This window comes from Stegostoma tigrinum, chromosome 23 (genome assembly GCF_030684315.1).
Source record: "Stegostoma tigrinum isolate sSteTig4 chromosome 23, sSteTig4.hap1, whole genome shotgun sequence".
NCBI lineage: Eukaryota > Metazoa > Chordata > Chondrichthyes > Orectolobiformes > Stegostomatidae > Stegostoma > Stegostoma tigrinum.
The window spans coordinates 30,362,499-30,384,607 of NC_081376.1; the positions used below are offsets into that span (position 1 = coordinate 30,362,499).

At 43.3% G+C, this 22,109-nt stretch overlaps 1 protein-coding gene across 9 annotated transcripts in view; it reads right to left on the bottom strand.

Moving 5' to 3' along the window:
* Window positions 1–22,109, bottom strand: part of LOC125462329 (ankyrin repeat and fibronectin type-III domain-containing protein 1-like) — a 753,498-nt gene that overhangs the window by 110,825 nt on the left and 620,564 nt on the right. For all 9 annotated transcript variants that reach the window (XM_048552254.2, XM_059654042.1, XM_048552260.2 and 6 more), the window contains one exon: window positions 1,809–2,010. In XM_048552254.2, coding sequence (XP_048408211.1) covers window positions 1,809–2,010 — 202 coding nt within the window. The remainder of the gene's footprint in view (window positions 1–1,808; window positions 2,011–22,109) is intronic.

The window sequence follows — 22,109 nt, forward strand, 5'->3', positions numbered from 1 at the left end:
ACAGCTACCTAGAATACACCTCCTCCCACCCACCCTCCTGCAAAAATTCCATCCCCTATTCCCAATTCCTCCACCTCTGCCGCATCTGCTCCCACGATGAGGCATTCCACTCCCGCACATCGCAGATGTCCAAGTTCTTCAAGGACCGCAACTTTCCCCCCACAGTGGTCGAGAACGCCCTTGACCGTGTCTCCCACATTTCCCGCAACACATCCCTCACAGCCCGCCCCCGCCACAACCGCCCAAAGAGGATCCCCCTCGTTCTCACACACCACACCACCAACCTCCGGATACAACGCATCATCCTCCGACACTTCCGCCATCTACAATCCGACCCTACCACCCAAGACATTTTTCCATTCCCACCCCTGTCTGCTTTCCGGAGAGACCACTCTCTCCGTGACTCCCTTGTTCGCTCCACACTGCCCTCCAACCCCACCACACCCGGCACCTTCCCCTGCAACCGCAGGAAATGCTACACTTGCCCCCACACCTCCTCCCTCACCCCTATCCCAGGCCCCAAGATGACTTTCCACATTAAGCAGAGGTTCACCTGTACATCTGCCAATGTGGTATACTGTATCCACTGTACCCGGTGTGGCTTCCTCTACATTGGGGAAACCAAGCGGAGGCTTGGGGACCGCTTTGCAGAACACCTCTGCTCGGTTCGCAATAAACAACTGTACCTCCCAGTCGCAAACCATTTCCACTCCCCCTCCCATTCTTTAGACGACATGTCCATCATGGGCCTCTTGCAGTGCCACAATGATACCACCCGAAGGTTGCAGGAACAGCAACTCATATTCCGCTTGGGAACTCTGCAGCCCAATGGTATCAATGTGGACTTCACCAGCTTCAAAATCTCCCCTTCCCCCACTGCATCCCAAAACCAGCCCAGTTCGTCCCCTCCCCCCACTGCACCACACAACCAGCCCAGCTCTTCCCCTCCACCCACTGCATCCCAAAACCAGCCCAGCCTGTCTCTGCCTCCCTAATCTTTTCTTCCTCTCATCCATCCCTTCCTCCCACCCCAAGCCGCACCTCCATCTCCTACCTACTAACCTCTTCCCACCTCCTTGACCTGTCCGTCTTCCCTGGACTGACCTATCCCCTCCCTACCTTCCCACCTATACTCTCCTCTCCACCTATCTCCTCTCCATCCTCGGTCCGCCTCCCCCTCTCTCCCTATTTATTCCAGAACCCTCACCCCATCCCCGTCTCTGATGAAGGGTCTAGGCCCGAAACGTCAGCTTTTGTGCTCCTGAGATGCTGCTGGGCCTGCTGTGTTCATCCAGCCTCATTTTACTGTTGGGTTTGTAAACACTCATTTTTCTTGCCAAACAAATCTGCACTCGTGAATACATTTTCAGCAGATCAGGGTGTTAATGAGTATTTGTGGAATACTAATGAACGTTAAAGAAATTCCTGATGATCATGATCAGGAAGGTCAAGCTACCTGAAAGATACTGAGAACTTGATACAATAAATTTAACCTGACATTAGTTTATTGCCCAGCTAATGTTCTCTCCAGCTTTTGGAAATGCTCTGGTGGGTTCAGAAGATTCTGCCCACAGCAAACAGCACTATAGCATAAAACATACAGAATTTGTATTGTGAATCACTTGTTAATCCTCTTCGACTTTTGGAATCATTTAACATTTGAACCAATGTAAAGTTTGACAATTCTAAACCAGCTGCATTGATGTGAATAAACTATCATGTTGCAACTTAATGCATCAGCAGGGCTCTGTCATTTCCATCCACTACACATCCAATCGCCATCAATTAGAATCTTTAAACTTCCTTACCACACAAGACTTCCGCTGCTTGTTCTTTTCATTTCGTCCTATCAAGTTTGTTTCATCAAATGAAGTATAATTAACTTTGAACTTTCCTGATAGATTTCGGTATAACCTCTTTGCTGCATTAGGAGAGGATGGAGAGGCTAGCTTCTTCCCGTGAATCAGTTGGAGATCCCGCATCTGTTGAGTCATCTTGGGAGATGAGGACCTATCAGCGAAGCAATAGAAAGAATTTTTATTGTACAGATGGTAACACACACAGTTACTGACAATCTCTGGTCGCCCAAGATTAGTGAGTGGTATTCTCTTAATGTCCTAGTCGTACTATGCTGTAGAGTTACACTAGAGTTGACGGCACATCTCTCCCACTTTTGGGTCACCAAATAGGTACAGATTTCTATGCTTACTGTTAATTCATATATTCTCAACGCACTGCATATAAATTGACAGTTTATTCATGCTGCACAATACATCGTCTCCCTTGTTCCTTCAACATAGAAACATACCTTCACGATTAGGCATTCAGCCTGTCCAACCTGCTCCACCATTCAATTAAGTCATGTCTGGTTATTTACCTCAAAGCCCTTTTTCCGCATAAATCCCATATCCCTTAATGTCATTAACTTTCAGACATCTATTGACTTTGTCTTGAGCGTACTCAGTGATTTGAACTTCCACAGCCTTAGGGTAGAGAATTCATAAGCAATCATTCTCTTCTCCCCCTTACCACCACTACCCCACCACATCCCCACCCCACATACAAAAAGACACACACACAAGCACACTGATCAGATTTCTCCTCATCTCAGTCTTAAATCGCCTAATTCTTAACAGAGATTATCTCTCCTGGTTTTATGCGCACCAACCATGGAATATGTCTTACTTACATCCATCCAGTCATGTGTTATATGAATTGTGAGAGTTTCAATAGGATTATCTCACATTCTTCGAAATTCTAGGGTACAAAATCACGATTTCCCCAAATTCTCAAAGCTATCCTACCACCCTCAAAATTAATCTGGTGAACATCTATTGCATTCCCCTTAAGATATCATTCCTTGTATAAGAAGAACAAATCCATACACAATACTCCAGGGTATGGTATCATCAAGGCTCCACATAATTTCATGAAGACATCTTTACTTCGATACACCAATCCCCTTGTAATTAAGACCAACGTACCATTGATTTTTCATCATCTTGTAATAACGTAAATGTCCATGCAAGCTGTGGAGTTCGATGATGAATCCCAATTTTTGACCTCCTTCTGAAGGGTAAACATGGTCTATCAGGAAAATTGCTTGCAGCATATACATGGTAGCTTTTACTGAATCATGAATAAGGATACAAGGGTTTGGACACCTGTTCCCAGCCTCTCACCATTTAAGAAATATTCTGCCTTTCTGTTTTTTCTACCAAATTGAAGAACTCCGAGCTTATTCACAGTTTATTTCATCTATCATGTTCAATACCCTTCACTTGGTCTATCTAAATCCTCTTGAATATTCCTTGCATCCTCCTCACGAATTACATTCTCAGCCAGTTTTGACCTAGCAACAAATTTGGAAGTCTTAAATTAGTCCTATAGCCAAACCATTCATTTAGACTGGGCAGCTACTGACATAATATTGATCCTTGCAGTAGTCCGTATATTATGTTTGAAGTCAAGGTACAATCTTTCCTGGTTCTAGATTCCCCAATTAGGGGAAACATCTTATCCATATAAACCCTGTTTATCCCTCTAAGTATTTTGCACTTTCAATGAAATCACCTCTAATTCTTTGAAACTCTCTTCATAGTACAGTCCTGCCATCCGGGAACAGTCTGGTGAACTTTCACTGTGACACCTTTCCTGAGAAGAGACCAAAACTGCACAGAGGTGTGTTCAGGCCAATCTTGTATACAATGAAAGAAAAACTTCACCACTCCTGTACTTAAATTCTCTTGTGATAAAGGATAGCATTCCATTCCCAATAGCTTGCTGCACCTGCATGTTAGCCTTCAGTGAGTTAATGACAATAGCACCAAAGTCCTTTTGCACATCAACACTTTCCAGCCTATCGCCATTTAAGAAATGCTCTACACATCTGTTCTTCCTACCAACCTCAGATGTTTCCACATAATGTTACACTTGCCATGTTCTTGTCCATTCACTAAGCCTATCCAAATCCTCCCAAAATCATTTTACATCTTCATCACAATACATATTCCTACCTAGTTTTATACCATTTACAAATTTGGAAAAATTACATTTGGTCCCGATGTTACAATTATTCATGTATAAAATGAACAGCTGGGGCGTAGGTATTAATTCTGGCAGTAAAGCACTAGTCATAACCTACCAATTGGAGAACAACTCACTCATTCCTGTTCTCTCTTTTCTGTTAGCCAATCCATATGTGTGCCATTGGGGATAGGTTAGCTTATTTGGCTGAACAGCTGGTTTATGATGCAGAGTGACATCAACAGAATGGGTTCAATTTCCACACTGGCTGAGGTAATCATGAAGGACTTCCCTTCTCATTCTGTCCCCTTGCCTGTGGCATAATGGCCCTCAGGTTAAACCACCACCAGCTGCACCACTTTCAAATGAAAGAGCAGCCTATGGTCCAGTAGGACTATGGCGACTTTACCTTTAATACATGGCAGTACATTATCTCCTTTCCTATGTGCTTTTATTGTGCTAACCAACCTCCTTTTGGGATATGATCGAGAACCCTTAGAAAATCCAATTATGCTGCATCTATTAACTCCCTTTTATCAATTTTGTTTTAACACCCTCAAAAACTCCAACAAGTTTGTCAAACGGAATTTTCAATTCGCAAATCCACTTGACTAAGCCAAATCACATCATTCTTATATAACTGTCCATTTATCATATCTTTTATGAATAATTCTTGCATTTTCCCTACTACTGATACAAGGCTGACAGGGTTGTATTTTCCACTTTTTTTCTTTTGCTTCCAATCTGCAGGAGTCATTCTGAATGTATGAAATTTTAGAAGATGATTATCAAAGCATTATCACTGTAGCTATCTCAGTCTACATCCCAGAATGTTGAAGATCAAATCCAAGAAACCTATTAACTTTCATCATCATTAATTTCTCCTATATAGCCTCCCTAATAGCGGTAATGTCCTTCAACTCCATATTCTCCCGAGTCATCTGGCTCTCTAATTCTGGGAGATATCTTGTACCTTTCTTTGTAAAAACAAAGGCAAAGTTATAATTTAGCTTCTCTGCTATTTCTCCATTGCCCATAATAAATTCTTTCGGCTCTGCTTTTAATGGACCCACATTTGCCTTAATAAAATGTTTGCTTTTTACAAGCTGAAAGCAAAAGATGCTGGAAAACATAGACAGTCAGGCAGCATTGTGGACAGACAGCAAGCTAACATTTTGAGTCTCCATGACTATTCATTAGAGTTCTTTCCTTTTCACGTCCCTGTTTCATAGAATCCCTACAGTGTGGAAACAGGCCCCTTGGCCCAACAAGTCTACACTGACCTCAGAGCATCCCACCCAGACCCATTAGCCTATAGTCTACCCAATCTACACATTCCTGACCACTATGGGTAATTTAGCATGGCCAATCCCCCTAGCCTGCACATCTTCGGACCATGGGAGAAAACCAGAGCACCCGAAGGAAACTCACACAGACACAGTGAGAATGTGCAAACTCTACACAGTCGCTCAAGGATGGAATTGAACCCGGGTCCCTGGCGCTGTGAGGCAGCAGTGCTAACCGCTGAGCCATCGTGCCAGCCCATTTCTGAAGAAGTGTCTCAACCAAAAACATCAACCTTCCTGCTCCTCTGAAGCTGCTTGGTCTGCTGTGCTCTTCCAGCTCCACACTGTGTTATCGTGATTCCAGCATAGGCAGTTCTTACTATCTCGAAACTAATGGATTGGTCTAATTTATTGCAAAGGAATTGAAATACAAGAGTAGGGAGATTATGTTTCAATTGTACAGGAATTGTGAGACCGTTTCTGGAGTGCTCTGGTATAACATTTGAATGAGTGGAAAAGGCTAGACAGGCTTTTAACCTCTAGAGTCTGGAGGACCAAGAGCTGACTAAATTGAAATGTAAGATCTTGAAGGCACTTAACCAGATGTTGCTGATGGCAGTTTACTCTTGTGGGAGAATCTAGAAATAGGGGTCATAGTTTTAAAATAAGGGGGTACCGACTTAAAACAAAGATGGGGAAACATTTTTCTCTCAGCGGGCTATGAGTATTTGAAATTTTCTTCATCAAAAGCCTGTGGATAAGGCATATTTAAATATTTTAAGGCAGAGGTAGATAGATGTCTGATTACCATGAAAGATAATTTGGTATATGCAGGAATGTAGCGTTAAGGTTAAAATCAGATCAGCAGTTATCTCAGTGAATAACAGAGCAGATCCAAAGGGCCGATTAACCTATTCTTGTACCTTTTACTTCTGCTCTTCATATATTTTTAAGCCTTCTCGTAATCCTACACAATCCTTAATTTCCTTTGTCAGCTACAATTGATTGACCTTGGTTGCATTTTTACACCTTAAGGGAAGTGTGTAATCATGTAATAGTTATTTAAAGATGATTGAAAGACTGTCTGTACTGTTGTGCCTTTCAATATATTTTCCCAAATCAGTTGTCGCCTTGTGCCTCAGGCTTTCATATTTTTCCCTTATTCAAATTTAATACCCTTGCTTCAGTGTGAAATATTTCACTTTCAAACAAAAGGTAAAATTCTATCATATTGTGGTCATTCATCCCTAAAGATTCTTTTACATTATTATTAATTAGAAATAAAATCATAAGTTGCTAGAAAACACAGTGTGGAGCTGGAGGAACACAGCTAGCCAGGCAGCATCAGAGGTGCAGGAAAGTTGACGTTTCAGGTCAGGGCCCTTCTTTATTTCTGGCCTGCTGTGTTCCTCCAGCTCCACAAATGATGTCTCTGACTCCAGCATCTGCAATTCCTGCTATCTCTGAGTTGCTGGAAAAGCTTTTTGTTCCCCATTTTATTCATTCACGGGATGAGAGCATTGCTGGCTAGACAGCATTTAATGCCCATCCCTAACTGGCTAGAGGGCAGTGATGAGTCAACCACATTGTTGTGGGTCTGGAGTCACATATAGGCCAGACCAGGTAAGGATGGCAGTTTCCTTCCCTAAAGGACATAAGTAAACCAAATGGGTTTTGCTGACAATCAGAATGGATTCATGGTCACCATTAAACTTTTAATTCCAGATACTTACTGAATTCAGATTCCACCATCAGCCATGAGAGGATTCAAACCCATGTCCCCAGAACATTATAATAAAGTGTGAAGCTGGATGAACACAGCAGGCCAAGCAGCATCTCAGGAGAACAAAAGCTGACGTTTCGGGCCTAGACCGTTCATCAGAGAGCTCTCTGATGAAGGGTCTAGGCCCGAAACGTCAGCTTTTGTTCTCCTGAGATGCTGCTTGGCCTGCTGTGTTCATCCAGCTTCACACTTTATTATCTTGGATTCTCCAGCATCTGCAGTTCCCATTATCCCCAGAACATTAACTGGGTCTCTGGATTAACAGTCCAGCAAAAATACCATTAAGTCATTGCCTCCCCTAACTCAAGAAGTTTGGTAGCATTTGAGTAGAGAGAGCAGAGTGTTGAGTCCAGTTGTTTTGTTTTGAGCCCAGTAACCCTTGTTCAGAAGGGTCTAGTCACTGGTTCAGAAAAGTCAATGGACCCAAAACATTAACACTACTTTTTCTTCATAGAAGGTGCCAGACCTGCTGAATTTCTCCAGCAACTTTTGTTTTATTTCAGATCTTAAGCATCCACATTCTTTGTTTTATATTTTGTTAGCCTGTTTTAACTATATTTAACTTTTGCAAGGAGCTCTAACAAAGCTGCAGTTAGTGAGAATTGAGAAAATACTCTCTATTAATTGGAATTATACCTAGCATAAAGAAAAATAGTTGGGGTTGTTGGAAGTCATTCATCTCAATACTGGTACATCACTGTGGGGCTCCTCAGGGTAGAATCCAAGGCCTAGGCATCTTTAGCTACTTTATCAATGACCTTCCTTCCATCAAAGGGTTACAAGTGAGAACGTTCATTGCGAAATGCACAAAGTTGATCAACATTTACAACTTTTCAGATTCTGAAGCAGTCCATGTCCACACGCAGCAAGATCTGGACAACATACAAAATTGGGCAGATAACTAACATGTAACATTCACACCACACAGGGTCAGACAATGACCATCTCAACTATAGAGAACCTAACCACATGGACAGCAGTGAATTGAGGGGAATGTAGGTTAGGTTATTTTATTTTTGGATTAGGATTATTCCATGGCACAACATCGTGGGCCGAAGGGCCTGTACTGTGCTGTACTTTTCTATGTTCTATGTCCTATGTTCTATAACCATGTCACCTTGATATTCAATGGTCCTATATTGAATATCAAGGTGACATGGTTAGGTTCTCTCTAGTTGAGAGAGAGTACTATATTGCTCTATCTAACACTGTCATAATCTTAGAAGATACAGTTGGTCAGAAACTGAATTGGGCCAGCCATACAAACAATGTGGCTGCAATTGCAGTTACAAGCCAGAAATCCTAAATTCCAAAGAGTGTCCATCAACTTATAAGTCAGGAGTGTGATGAAATGTACTCCATTGTCTGGATGAGAACAGATCCCATCACACTTCAGAAGCTTAATGCCATTCGCGAAAGCAGTCCACTAGACTGGCACTCCATCAACCATTCTCAAGATTCACTACCTCCACAGACAACAAAGCAGTGAAGCAACTCACCAAGGATCCTTTAACTACACCTTCCAAACCTGTGACCTCTATTACCTAGGAGGACAAGGTTAGCAGATGTATGTGAGCATCATCACCTACATTCACCACCATCGTCCTGACTTGGAACTTAATCACTGTTCCTTCAGAGTTGCTGGGGTCAAAATGCTGGAATTCCCTTCCTAACAGCACAATCGGTATACCTCCCCCATGGATTGTAATGGTTCAACATGACAGATTCTGAACACCTTAGAATCATGGAATCCCTACTGTGCAGATTGAGACTATTTGGCCCATTGAGACTGCACCAATGAGCATCCCACCCATAAACGCTAACTCACCTAGCTTACACATCAGTGGACCCAATGTGGCAATTTATCAGGGCCAATCACCTACCCTGCACATCCTTAGACTATGGGAGGAAACCCATGCAAACAATGGGATAATAAGAACTGCAGATGCTGGAGTCAGAGGCAACACAGCATGGAGCTGGAGGGACACAGCAGGCCAGGCAACATCAGAGGAGCAGGAGAGTTGACATTTCCGGTTGGGACCCTTAGCCTGCAAACTCCACACAGACATTCACCCAAGGCTAGAATCGAACCTGGGCCTCTCTGCCGTGAGGCAGCAGTGCTAACAACTGTGTCACCCTTCTCAATGGTATTTAGGGATAGGCAATAAATGCTAGCCTAGCCAGTATCATGCCATGTCCCACTAATAAATTTAAAAAAAAACTTCAAAAGCACACAGAGAAACTGGTAGCAAGACTGGATACATGGTAAATTAAACGGCAGAGAAACGTGAAGTGTTATTATTTAAGAAGAATAAGGGGAGACAACATAAAATAAAGGATGGGGAGCAAGAGCAAAGAGATCCTGGGGGTGACACTGCAGATTGAGAAAATGGTTAACAAGATATTTGGGATCCTGGGCTTGAACAATGGAGGCATTGAGCAATGAAGGTAGTGTGAGTGTTTATAAACGTTGTTTCTGCTTCAAATGGAGAATTATGACAAAATCTGGACACCAAACATAAGGAAGAACGTAAGAGGGTGCAGAAAGTATCATGAGAATACCATTAAAAGGACACATATGAAAGTGGATCATATGCATGTGGAGTGTGGGCATGTGGCAAGTATGTATGTGGGATGCATGCATACAGAGCGTGACATTTGAGTCATTTAGTGCAGAAATCAGGAGGGCACAGCTTGTGCTATTTCCATTTACTACTTTAATGGCACTATTGTTCATTGTTTGCCCTTCAGCAGGCTGTCCCATTATCAAGTTCCAGTTATGTAGAAAGTAAGAGATTATGAAAGCTAACATTTATGTTTAGCACTATTAAGGAGTTGGGAAACTACGAATGAGAACAGTCTTACTGAACTAGTTAGTAAAAACAGTGTGCAACTGAGCCACTACACCAGGCCCCACCTCCTATGACAATCAGTGCTGTGTTAGATGCCTTTGGCCGGGTAGCTGGAAAATTACAATTAGTTTCAGTATGCCTGGATTAGATGGGGAAAATTACCATCACCAATCCTCCTCTTATTCATTAGGATTGATACATGGTTGTTTGTGTGAATATCATGTGAGAGAAACAGTTTCAACTGGTCTGCAATCAGTAGTTGAATAATTTCTCATCACTCACTAATTCAGAAATGACAAATGGTCAATGGCTACAAAATTCTTACAGAACCCAAAAGAGTAGATACAGGTTGGATTTTTCCTCTAGCTGGCATTTTAGAACCAAGGAACACAGCCTCAGAGTGAGGGGTAAGCCAGTTAGCACTGAAATGAGGAATTTATTCACTCAGGACGGTGAGTGAAATAACTCCATGAAGGCCAGTATCCTGTCACCAAGTCACTCTTTATTTACACATGCAAAGTATCTGACACTGGTCCAGCTTCTTTAGACCCAGCTTTCAGAGTTAACAGAACTTCTGATATTCCTATTTATATCTGTCAGCCAGGGCTCCCTAATTGGGACTGTTAACCCAGTCCAGTCAGAGAACTCATTCTATGAAGTCCACATTTCTGATCTTGTTACAATCATTACATCCCTCCCCTTTGAAGTATAGGGACATAGGCCTGTTCTTTATCTTGCGGCCTCTATTTGGACACTTTTGCACTAGGTCCAGTTCCTCTGATTCAGCCTCAGAAACAAGCAGTCTATACCGGACCATAGCCCACCTCCCGCACCCGGAGCACCTCAGGAAAAGTTATCCTCTTCAGGTTGCACAGGCATCAAGGCTGAGACATTCGCCATGTCCATCTCAGACTCCAAGGTTTATTCAACGCTCGATGGAGACAGAGAACCCACAGCCCTTCTGGCTGTCTGAGGGGCCGTGCATGTTTTTCTCCTGCACCATTTGTAAGTTTGCAGCTTTAATGTGGTCCACATGCTTGTTCAGGACAGTCACACCTACCCAAACTGTGTACGTGTGCGTCCTGGGAACTGACCTCGCATTAACCATGCCCCTCACACATGTAGGGCCATTTCCGTGGTTTCAGCACGAATCTTTGTCCTCGAGAGTAAACTGTTTCTCTCACTTAACAGAGGTTTGTGTCTGGCATTTGTATCCTGATGCCATTTCACCCTCCATCACAGGTCCTGGAAGATCAGATTTAACCTGATGCAGAGTCTTCTCCCCATTAGCAACTCTGGTGAAACCACTTCTGCAGTTGCATCAGGGGTGGTGTGATATTCAATTTCGAACCGGGACAGTCTGCCATCGAGTTAAGCTATAGGCTGTTTCTTTAAGCCTGCTTTCAAAATTTGGCCTTCACTTTCCGCCAGACCATTGGACAATGAATGGAATGGAACCGTCCTTATATACCGAGCACCATTCGACTTTAGGAAATACTCGAATACTCTACTCGTAATTGATGGTCTCCTAGCTGTGACCAACAGTTTTGGGAGATGAAGTATTACAAAAGACGCTCACAGCTTTGCTATTGTCCTCCCTGTACTTGACGAATGGACTCTATGCACGTCCAACCACTTTGAGTGGGCGGCTACAATGACTAAGAATGCTGAACCCATGAAAGGGCTGGCACAGTCAGTATATAACAGAGTCCAGAGTTTTCTCAGCCATTTCACAAATGTGGGGGAGCTACGGGCAACCATTCTTGTCCTTGCTGGCACTCTGCACACTGCCTCATCAATGCGGCTAAGTCTGCATCCAATCCTGGCCATCATACATATCTCCTCACCAACATTTTTCCTCCTAAGGCACTCGTCTGCCTGGCAGAAATGTCTAAGGACTGTGTCCAAGATCTCGAAGTGCTCTTTATTGCTCTTCCCAATTATTAGCACATTATCCAGATAGACGGCGACCTGGGGTAGACCTTGTAAAATATCCTCCACTGCCCACTAAAAATGGCACATGCTGATGATATCCCAAAAGACACTCTTATATTGGTAGAAACTGTGCAGGGTATTAATTGTAGTTTTGGGAATCCTCATTTAAGCACCATTGCACGTACGCATGACTCATGTCCAGCTTTGTGAAGGGCAGCCTCCTCTACCAGTTTTGCATGTACATCCTATATGCAAGGGATTGGGTATTTATCCAGCTCTGAGAAGTGATTTACTGTTTGTTTAAAATTCCTGCAAAGGTGAACCAACCCATTGGGCTTCACAGTCGGTATGACAGGTGCTGCCCATATCACAAACTTGTTTGATGATTTCTTCGCTTTCCACTCTCCTGCATCTACTTTTGCACATAATACAAATGGTACTGGGCAGGCCTTATGGAATTGTGGTATTGCTTCCTGGTCAACATGCATCTTGGCAGATATTTAAATGGAGTCACGTTGGATTTTGAACATTGAAGGAAAAAGCACTGTTCACACTGAGGAGAACCTATACACATAGTGCAGGTGTAGAACAGTCTATGAAAATTGATCTGAAATGCCAAAACCCCAGTGCAATCGCATTGGGGAGAGACTGTGGAAATGTGGGGATTGCAGGAATGGATTTCTTTTCCCATCCCAGCTGGAAATGCACCAACATAGTGGCACTGGGGAGAAGCCGTTCACCTGCTCTGCTTGTGGGATCGGACTCACTGAGTCATCTATCCTGCTCAAACACAAGCAAATTCACTCAGGGGAGACAGCATTCACCTGTTCTGAATGTGGAAAGAGATTTACTCAATCATCCAAACTGCTGAGGCCTCAGTGTGTTCACACTGAAGACAGACCATTCACATGTGCTGTTTGCAGAAAAGACTTTGCTGATTCGTCCAACTTGCTGGCACACCAGTGTGTTCACATTGAGGAGAAACCGTTCCAACCGCTCTGTGTGAGAAGGGGTTCACTCAGTCATCCAGCCTGTAGACAAACCAACAGATTCACGTGAAGAAGACATGATTCTTCATTTCTCTTTGTCTCCAAGTTTGCCTTTTGTTCTTTGTGCAGCTGCGGCGGATGGAGATGGTTGTGAGGGCCTGCTACGACAGTGGCAGCGTGGTAGATCTGCATTTCCATTCCTCATAGCCAAAGTGGCTGCGGCTTTGTCGAAAGTGTCAACATCGGTGGGTCTGGTCCATTCCTCCTGGCGGCAGTGTGACGGTGGCTATAGTGATGGTGGTATGATGGTCCTAGTTCATTCCTCATGGCTATGGCGGCAATGTGACGGCTTCAGGCAACTACTGAAGTGGAGACGGCTTCAGTGTCGACGACATGGTGGGTCTGGTCTGTCCCTCCTTACTGTAGTGGTGATGCAGTGGCTTTGATGTCAGCTTTGGCTGTGGCAGTGTGGTGGGCCCCATCTGGACACTTGGCTTTGATGGGCTCAGGAGCCGCTTCAGTGGCAACATCTGGTATCTGCTGCATAAACCCAGATTGCCGTGGAGGGAAAAAGATAAACTTTGTCTCAATTATTTCTTTTTATAATTTCTGTAAGTAAAATGGCACCAAATTGTGGTGACTTATACACATCTCACTGTATTTTCATCAATACAAGGGGCAATAAGTTGCTATTCTATGCAAAGTGATCTTGGCTCCTTTGATAATCTCTAGACCTTCCTGAAAAGTTTCCGAGTATTTAATTAAGACTTCTCAAAACTCATTAGGACTTCACTCAGGCAGCCTTTTCCTAACTGAAAAATGTTGAGCCAATCTAGGTGGATCTTTCTTAGTCAATTTCGCCTCAGGCCCCAGTCTTTTAAGACAATCCATGGTAACTGAACCAGCTGCTTCTCAAACAAGACTGGAACCGAAGTTGTATCCTTAGTCCGTAAAGGAGCTGAATATTATTTAATTCAAGAAATATCCAGAACAGAGGGATTTGGGAGTCCTCACGCATGAATCACAAGAAGCTAGCCAAGTTGAACAAGCAATGGGGAAAGCAAATGAAACATTGTCTTTATCTGAAAGGGAATGGAGTAAAGAAGTAAGGAGGTATTGATAAAACGATTCAAGGCACTAGTCAAACCACAGGTGGAACATTGAGAACAGCTTTGGGCTCTAATCTAAAGAATGATAATACTGGCATTGGAAGAGGTCCAGAGAAGGTCCACTAGTTTGAGTCAATGTATGGAAAGGCTGTCTAATGAGGAAAGGTTGAGTAGTTTGAGCCTGTGCTCATAGAAATTGAGAAGAAGGGAACATACAATGAGGTGTTTAGGAATATACAAGATTCCTAGGGGACTTGGCAGGGTAGGTGCAGAAAGATTGTTTACACTTATGGGACAGTCTAGGACAGGAGGGCATAAACTCAGAATACGTCGTACATTTAAGACAGAGGTAAGGAGGCATGTCTTCTTTCAGTGGTGAGTCTGTGGTATTTTTCACCACAGAGGCTGTCAAGACTGGGGCCATTACGTATATTCAATGTTGAGGTAGACAGATTTTTGCTCAGTAGATAATCAAGGGTTATAGGGGAGTGAAGAATTACCAGATCAGCCATAGTCTCATTTAAAGACTGAACAACAGACTCGATGGGCTGAATGGCCTACTTCTGCTCCCATGTTTTATGGTCTTGATTTGTATTGTTATGTTATGTTAAGAGGAGTAGGATATATTTTAGTCTCATTTTTGAGTTCTGAGAGTCGTTTGAAATTTTGTTTACATGCATATAAATTGGGCTTAAAAATTTGCGATGATTGCTTCTGAGCAGTACAAACATGGGGGGAGAAAACTTCTGTTGCCGAGCAACATGATCTTTGACAGGGAGGCAGAAAGGCAGAACCAGCCAGTTAAGGCAGATGCACAGATTTCTTTCAGAAAGAATAGGTCATTCTGAGTGGAATGGCCTTGAACAGGAGCAATAGAGTTTGGGAGCACCCAAAACAATCAAGGCAGAAGAAAAGAAGTCCAGAGTAGTAAACTGCTCTTGAGAGAAAATCTTCAGAAACACAAGGCGACGGAAGAAGTTTTTAAGAAATTCAGGTAAAGAAATAAGAGATAATAAAATGTGAGGCTGGATGAACACAGCGGGCCCAGCAGCATCTCAGGAGCACAAAAGCTGACGTTTCAGGCCTAGACCCTTCATCAGAGAGGGGGATGGGGAGAGGGTTCTGGAATAAATAGGGAGAGAGGGGGAGGCGGACTGAAGATGGAGAGAAAAGAAGATAGGTGGGGAGGTAGGGAGGGGATAGGTCAGTCCAGGGAAGACGGACAGGTCAAGGAGGTGGGGTGAGGTTAGTAGGTAGGAGATGGAGGTGCGGCTTGAGGTGGGAGGAGGGGATAGGTGAGAGGAAGAACAGGTTAGGGAGGCAGAGACAGGCTGGGCTGGTTTTGGGATGCAGTGGGTGGAGGGGAAGAGCTGGGCTGGTTGTGTGGTGCAGTAGGGGGGGAGGGGAGATTTTGAAGCTGGTGAAGTCCACATTGATACCATTGGGCTGCAGGGTTCCCAAGCGGAATATGAGTTGCTGTTCCTGCAACCTTCGGGTGGCATCATTGTGGCACTGTAGGAGGCCCATGATGGACATGTCATCTAAAGAATGGGAGGGGGAGTGGAAATTTTGGTATACTGCATCCATTGTACCCGGTGTGGCTTCCTCTACATTGAGGAAACCAAGCGGAGGCTTGGGGATCGCTTTGCAGAACACCTACGCTCGGTTCGCAATAAACAACTGCATCTCCCAGTCGCAAACCAGCCCAGTTCGTCCCCTCCCCCTACTGCACCACACAACCAGCCCAGCTCTTCCCCTCCACCCACTGCATCCCAAAACCAGTCCAACCTGTCTCTGCCTCGCTAACCTGTTCTTCCTCTCACCCATCCTTTCCTCCCACCCCAAGCCGCACCCCCATCTACCTACTAACCTCATCCCACCTCCTTGACCTGTCCGTCATCCCTGGGCTGACCTATCCCCTCCCTACCTCCCCACCTATACTCTCCTCTCCACCTATCTTCTTTTCTCTCCATCTTCGGTCCGCCTCCCCCTCTCTCCCTATCTATTCCAGAACCCTCACCCCATCCCCCTCTCTGATGAAGGGTCCAGGCCCGAAACGTCAGCTTTTGTGCTCCTGAGATGCTGCTGGGCCTGTTGTGTTCATCCAGCCTCAAATTTTATTATCTTGGATTCTCCAGCATCTGCAGTTCCCATTATCAAAGAAATAAGGGAGCTGTGTTAGCATTTTATTTAAGTATCTCAGGAAGAGACATTAACTAGAGAAGATAGCTTTGAATGTATGCAGCAATTTGCCAAACGAAGAAACCACTTATAATTGTGCCAAATGAGCAGGGAAAATTCAAGTGAAGACAGGGTGAGCCTGCACTGAGGTTTGAGTATCTATATGCTTGTTGCTGAGGCTAAAATGATTGAATCTTCATGTCTAATATTGATTTGTAAATAGTTTTCTTCAACCATTTGTGTGTAATTAGATTAGATTCCCTACAGTGTGGAAACAGGCCCTTTAGCTCATCAAGTCCACACCGCCCCTTGGAGTATCCCACCCAGACCCATCCCCCTATAACCCATGCACCCCTGAACACTATATGGGCAACTTAGCATGGCCGATCCACCTAACCTGCACATCTTTGGACTGTGGGAGGAAACAAGAGCACCCGGAGGAAATCCACGCAGATACAAGGAGAATGCGCAAACTCCACACAGACAGGTACCTGAGGCTGGAATTGAACCCGGGTCCCGGGCGCTGTGAGGCCGCAGTGCTAACCACTGAGCCACCGTGCCGTAATAGTCTGCTACATTCTTTGTCAATGTGGTATGTTCAGTGACTGACCACCATGGTTAAAAAAAAGTTGCAAAAATACAATTTATGGCCTATTGAGCCAGATTGGAGCCAACAAAAAGGAAAAACACACTTGACCTCATCCTTACCAATCTACCTGCTACAGGTGCATCAGTCCATGATGTATCGGTAAGAGTGATGACTGCACAGTTCTTGTGGAGATGAAGTCCCTCTTTCACATTGATGGTGCCTTCCATCATGTTTTGTGGAACTGTCACCATCCTAAATGGGACAGACTTCAATCAGATCTCACATCTCAAGACTAGGCGTCCATGTGGCACTGTGTAAAATCAGCAGCAGCTGAATCATACTCCAACATAATCTGCAACCTCATTGGCCTGGAATAACCCCACTGTATCACCCTGGTTCAGTGGAGAGGGCAGCATTAGGCATGTAAACATGGTGAAGCTGGAAAACCTGATCAGTAACAACAGCACACTCAACTCCCCAACTCAGCCTTGATTCAAATATTGACAAAAAAGCTGAGTTGCAGAGGTGGTCAAAATGACAGCTCTTGGTATCAACATTTGATCGAGCGTGGCATCAAGGAACTAAACTCTAAACTGGAATCAACGGTAAAACTTTCCGATGATTGGAGTTGTATATGGCACATAGGAAAATGGTTACGGTTGTTGGAGGTCAATCATCTTAGCTCCAGGACATCTCTACAGGAGTTCGTCAGGGCAGCATCATAACCTAACCATTTCATCTACTTCATCAATGACTCTCCCTCCATCATAAAGTCAGAAGTAGGAATGTTTCTTGATGACTGCACAATGCTCAGCATCATTCGTGTCTCCTGAGGTACTGAAGCAGCCTATGTCTAAATGCAATAAGACCTGAACAATATCCAGACTTGGGCTGAAAAGAGGCAAGTAATATTTGCGTCACATGAATGCCAGGTAATGTTCATCGATAAGAGGCAGTCTAACCACTGCCTCTTGATATTCAATGGTGTTACCATCACTGAATATTCTACTGTCAATATCCTGTCAAGAACTCAATTAGATATGACACAGAAATACAGTGGCTCCAAGAGCAGGCCAGAGGCTAGGAATACTGCAGTGAGTAACTCACCTTCTGGCTTACCAAAACCTGTCCACCATCTACACGGCACTATTCAGGAATATGATGAACCATTCCTCATTTACCTGGATGATTGTAGCTCAATAACACTTCAGAAGTTTGACACTAACCAGGAAAAAGCAGCCTGCCTGATTGACAAACTTCCACAAACTTTGTCCACATTGACACTCAGCAGCAGCAATGTGCCCTATCTACAAGATGCACTGTAGAAATTTGCCAAAAATCCTTAGGCAGCAGATCCTTCCAAACCCACAATCAATTCCATTTAGAAAGATAGGGGGCAGCAAATACACGCAAATACTAATGTCTGCAAGTTTCCCTCCAATCCATTCACAATCCTGACTTGGAAACATATCATTGTTCCCTCACTGTGATGTCAATGTCCTGGATATCCCACCCTGATTGTATTGTGGATTGACCTACAGCACATGGACTGTAGTAGTTCAAGCAGGCAGCTCACCATCACCTTCTCAATGGTAACTAAGGATGAACAATAAGCCCACTGCTCAGCTAGAGATGCCCACGTCCTATGAGTGAATAAAAAAAGTCTGACTCTATGATCAACTTGTCCATTATTACCACATCTTGGATCATAATTGTGTTCAAGACAGAAATCAATGTATTTTAAAAACATCAGGGGACATCGAGGTAACATTGGAAAATGGTGTAAATTATCAGTCATGATCAGGTTAAATGACAGAGCAGGCTTGAAGGGACAAGTGGTCTAATCCTAATCCAAAATCCTATGTGACTGAGAACTGGCAGTTGTCTCATTTCAAACTCTCGGAGAGGAATGGAAAAAACTGGAAAATGAAGTTCAAAAAACAGGCAAAAGGGTGCAAGCACTGCCTTGGTAAAATATGAAACTCATTCTTTGTCAATGATAACAAATTAATAAAAGCTTTAAACAGTATAGTGAGCCTTCCATACTACGAAAAAACATGTTAATTTGTTATGATAACTTTGTTCAATTAAATCATTATTATGTAATGTAGTCTGTTTAACAGTTCTTATACAGCTGTTACGTGTGATCTCAACATTGCTTATGTACTAGGAAGTGAATAGTTATCAAATTCAAATCAGCCTCTAAGACCCTAAATAGAACTTTCATGAGGTTTGATGACAATCAGACCTCTCTTTTTGAAGACATGCATTCAACTGTATTCCATGTTGAAAGGACAAAGATCTTCAATCTGTTGGCTGTAATGTCCGATATAAAAATAGTGAAAGCAATGTGAATCTAGTTGTTAGGTATCATGAGCCTTCATAATAAAACTGTTCCAAATTGGCACTAAATTTGCAATTCTATTCTAACGATGGGGACATGGGAAATTGACATATTGATATCGTAGGTGGGCACTCATCTAAAACACACTGATGAACCAGGAGATATGAAATTTTAGTCAGTTTATAACTACGTGCATTTGGGAATGTTTGATAGGACAGTAAAGAGGAGTTTTATTCTGTATCTAACCTGTGCTGTCACTTCTTCGGGAACATTTAGACAGTGTAGAAAGAGCACTAGTCTACAACTCTTGTGGTACAGTGGTAGTATTCCTACTTTTGAGCCAGGAAGCCTGGATGCACATCCTGCCTGTTCCATAGACATGTAATGTCATCTCTGAACAGGTTGATTAGAGAATAGTTTTTATTTAGTCTACAACTAACTGTCACTGCACCTGTTCTGGAAATATTTAAAGAGGTAGTATTGGAGGAGTATTAATCGAAATCTAACCGGTGCTGTAACTGAGCTGGGAGTATTTGATGAGACAGTGTACAGGGGTCTTTGCCTCTAAACTGTACTATACCTGCCCTAGCAGCATTTGGTGGAACAGTGTAGAAAAAACTTTATTGTCTATCTCATCTGTTTGTGACCCCGCCCTGGGCATGTTTAATAGGGAAAAATGAACTGCAAGCTTTATTTTGTATCAACCTGCACTCTTCCTGTTCAAGCTCAAGACCAATCCGAAGATGTGCAGGTTAAGTGAATTGGCCATACTGAAATTGTCCATAGTGTTTAGGGATACGTTGGCTAGGTGGATTAACCATGGCAAATATGTGATTATAGAATATGGTACGGAGTTGGGTTCAGATGGGATGCTTTTTAGAAGGTCGGTGTCGACTTGATGGGCCAAATGGACCCCCTTCTGCAATGTAAGGGTTCTGTGATTCTTATGACAATCATTGATATATAACCCATCACATTCACAAACAGATAACACAGTGTGGAGCTGGAGGAACACCAACAGTCCAGGCAGCATCAGAGGATCAGGAAAGTTGACATTTCAGGTCAGGACCCTTCTTCAGAAATCATCATTAACGAAATCATCTTTCTTCAAAGCAATGGCAAGTACAAAAGATGCACAAACATCAACTGAGATATTAAAGCACCACAGTAAAGACATTAAACAAATAAAGTTGCTACTGCCATGTAGCTTGCAAACTTTATCAAAGGTCACGGTGCATCTTAAGTCACTACTTGAATGTTAATAAATTTAATTTGTAATGACAGTTTTGACCATGACCTTTTTGGCATTGATTGTTAACAGTATTAATTGTTCATCATGATGAGGCCATTGATTGAGTACTGTAACTGGGTATCAGATGGACTTCAACTACAGACCATCAATTTCCAGGATCAATGAAGTGACAAACTGGTCTTAGGTCTCTTTGGCACTACTTCATTGGTGCTGTTTGACCTCATAAGTCACTGAAACTACACAGCATGTAATTGCAATTCTGTAGTCACTCTCTCATATTCTGTCAAGTGCAGCTTGTCCACATGTGGCACATTTCAGAAAAAAGTGTAAAATGAGGCGAAGTAACAGACTGACTGGTATAGCTGGGACTGAGTTGCAAGCATGACATACTGTTTCAAGCCACAATTATCTATTAATAGGAAACTAATAACATGATGCTGTATTGTTTGCATTGTGACAGTCAGTGGGAATATTTTGGAGGAAGGGACAGCTTATTCATTCAACCCTTATCATGATATGGAGGTACCAGTGTTGGACTGGGCTGGATAAGATCAGTAATCACACAACACCAGGTTATAGTCCAAAAGGTTTATTGAAAAACACAGGTTTGCGGAGATTCACTCCTTCTTCGGGTGTGAGAGAGGTAGTATCAAAGGGTCACACCAAAGATGAGGCTGTATTAAACAAACTTAAGATGCTGTTAAATCTTCAATCAGTTAGAAGGTTTTAATTGATTAAAATGTATATGTAAATCCCTGAGTTCCTTTCAAGTGGCTTCAAGTGGACAGGGCCTGGGAAATGAATATTCAAGGAGATACGTGCTATCGAAAGGACAGACTGGTGGGCAGAGGGGGTGGGGTAGCCCTGTTGGTGAGGAATGATATTCAGTCCCTTGCAAGGGGGGATATAGAGTCCGGAGATATAGAGTCAGTATGGATAGAACTGAGAAATTCTAAGGGTAGAAAGACCCTAATGGGAGTTATCTACAGGCCCCCAAACAGTAGTCAGGAGGTAGGGTGCAGATTGAATCAAGAGTTGAAATTGGCCTGTCACAAAGGTATCATTACAGTTGTTATGGGAGATTTCAACATGCAGGTAGACTGGGAGAATCAGGATGATACTGGAGCCCAAGAAAGGGAGTTTGTAGGGTGCCTCCGAGATGGATATTTAGAACAGCTTGTACTGGAGCCTACCAGGGAGGAGGCAATTCTGGATCTGGTGTTGTGCAATGAACCGGATTTGATCAGGGACCTCAAAGCAAAGGAGCCATTAGGAGGTAGTGACCATAATATGGTAAGTTTTAATCTGCAGTTTGAGAGGGAGAAGGGACAATTGGAAGTGTCAGTACTGCAGTTGAACAAAGGGAACTGTGGAGCTATGAGGGAGGAGCTGGCCGAAGTTCAATGGTACAATACCCTAGCAGGGATGGCAGTGGAACGACAATGGCAGGTATTTCTGGATATAATGCAGAAGGTGCAGGATCAGTGCATTCCAAAGAGGAAGAAAGATCCTCAGGGGAGGCGGGGGCAGCCGTGGCTGACGAGGGAAGTTAAGGACTATATAAAAATAAAAGAGAAGAAGTATAACATAGCAAAGATGAGTGGGAAGCCGGAGGACTGGGAAGCTTTTAAAGAGCAACAGCAGATAACTGAAAAGGCAATACACAGAGGAAAAATGAGGCAAGAAGGAAAACTGGCCAAAAATATAAAGGAGGACAGTAAAAGCTTTTTTAGGTATGTGAAAAGAAAAGAAATGGTTAAGAC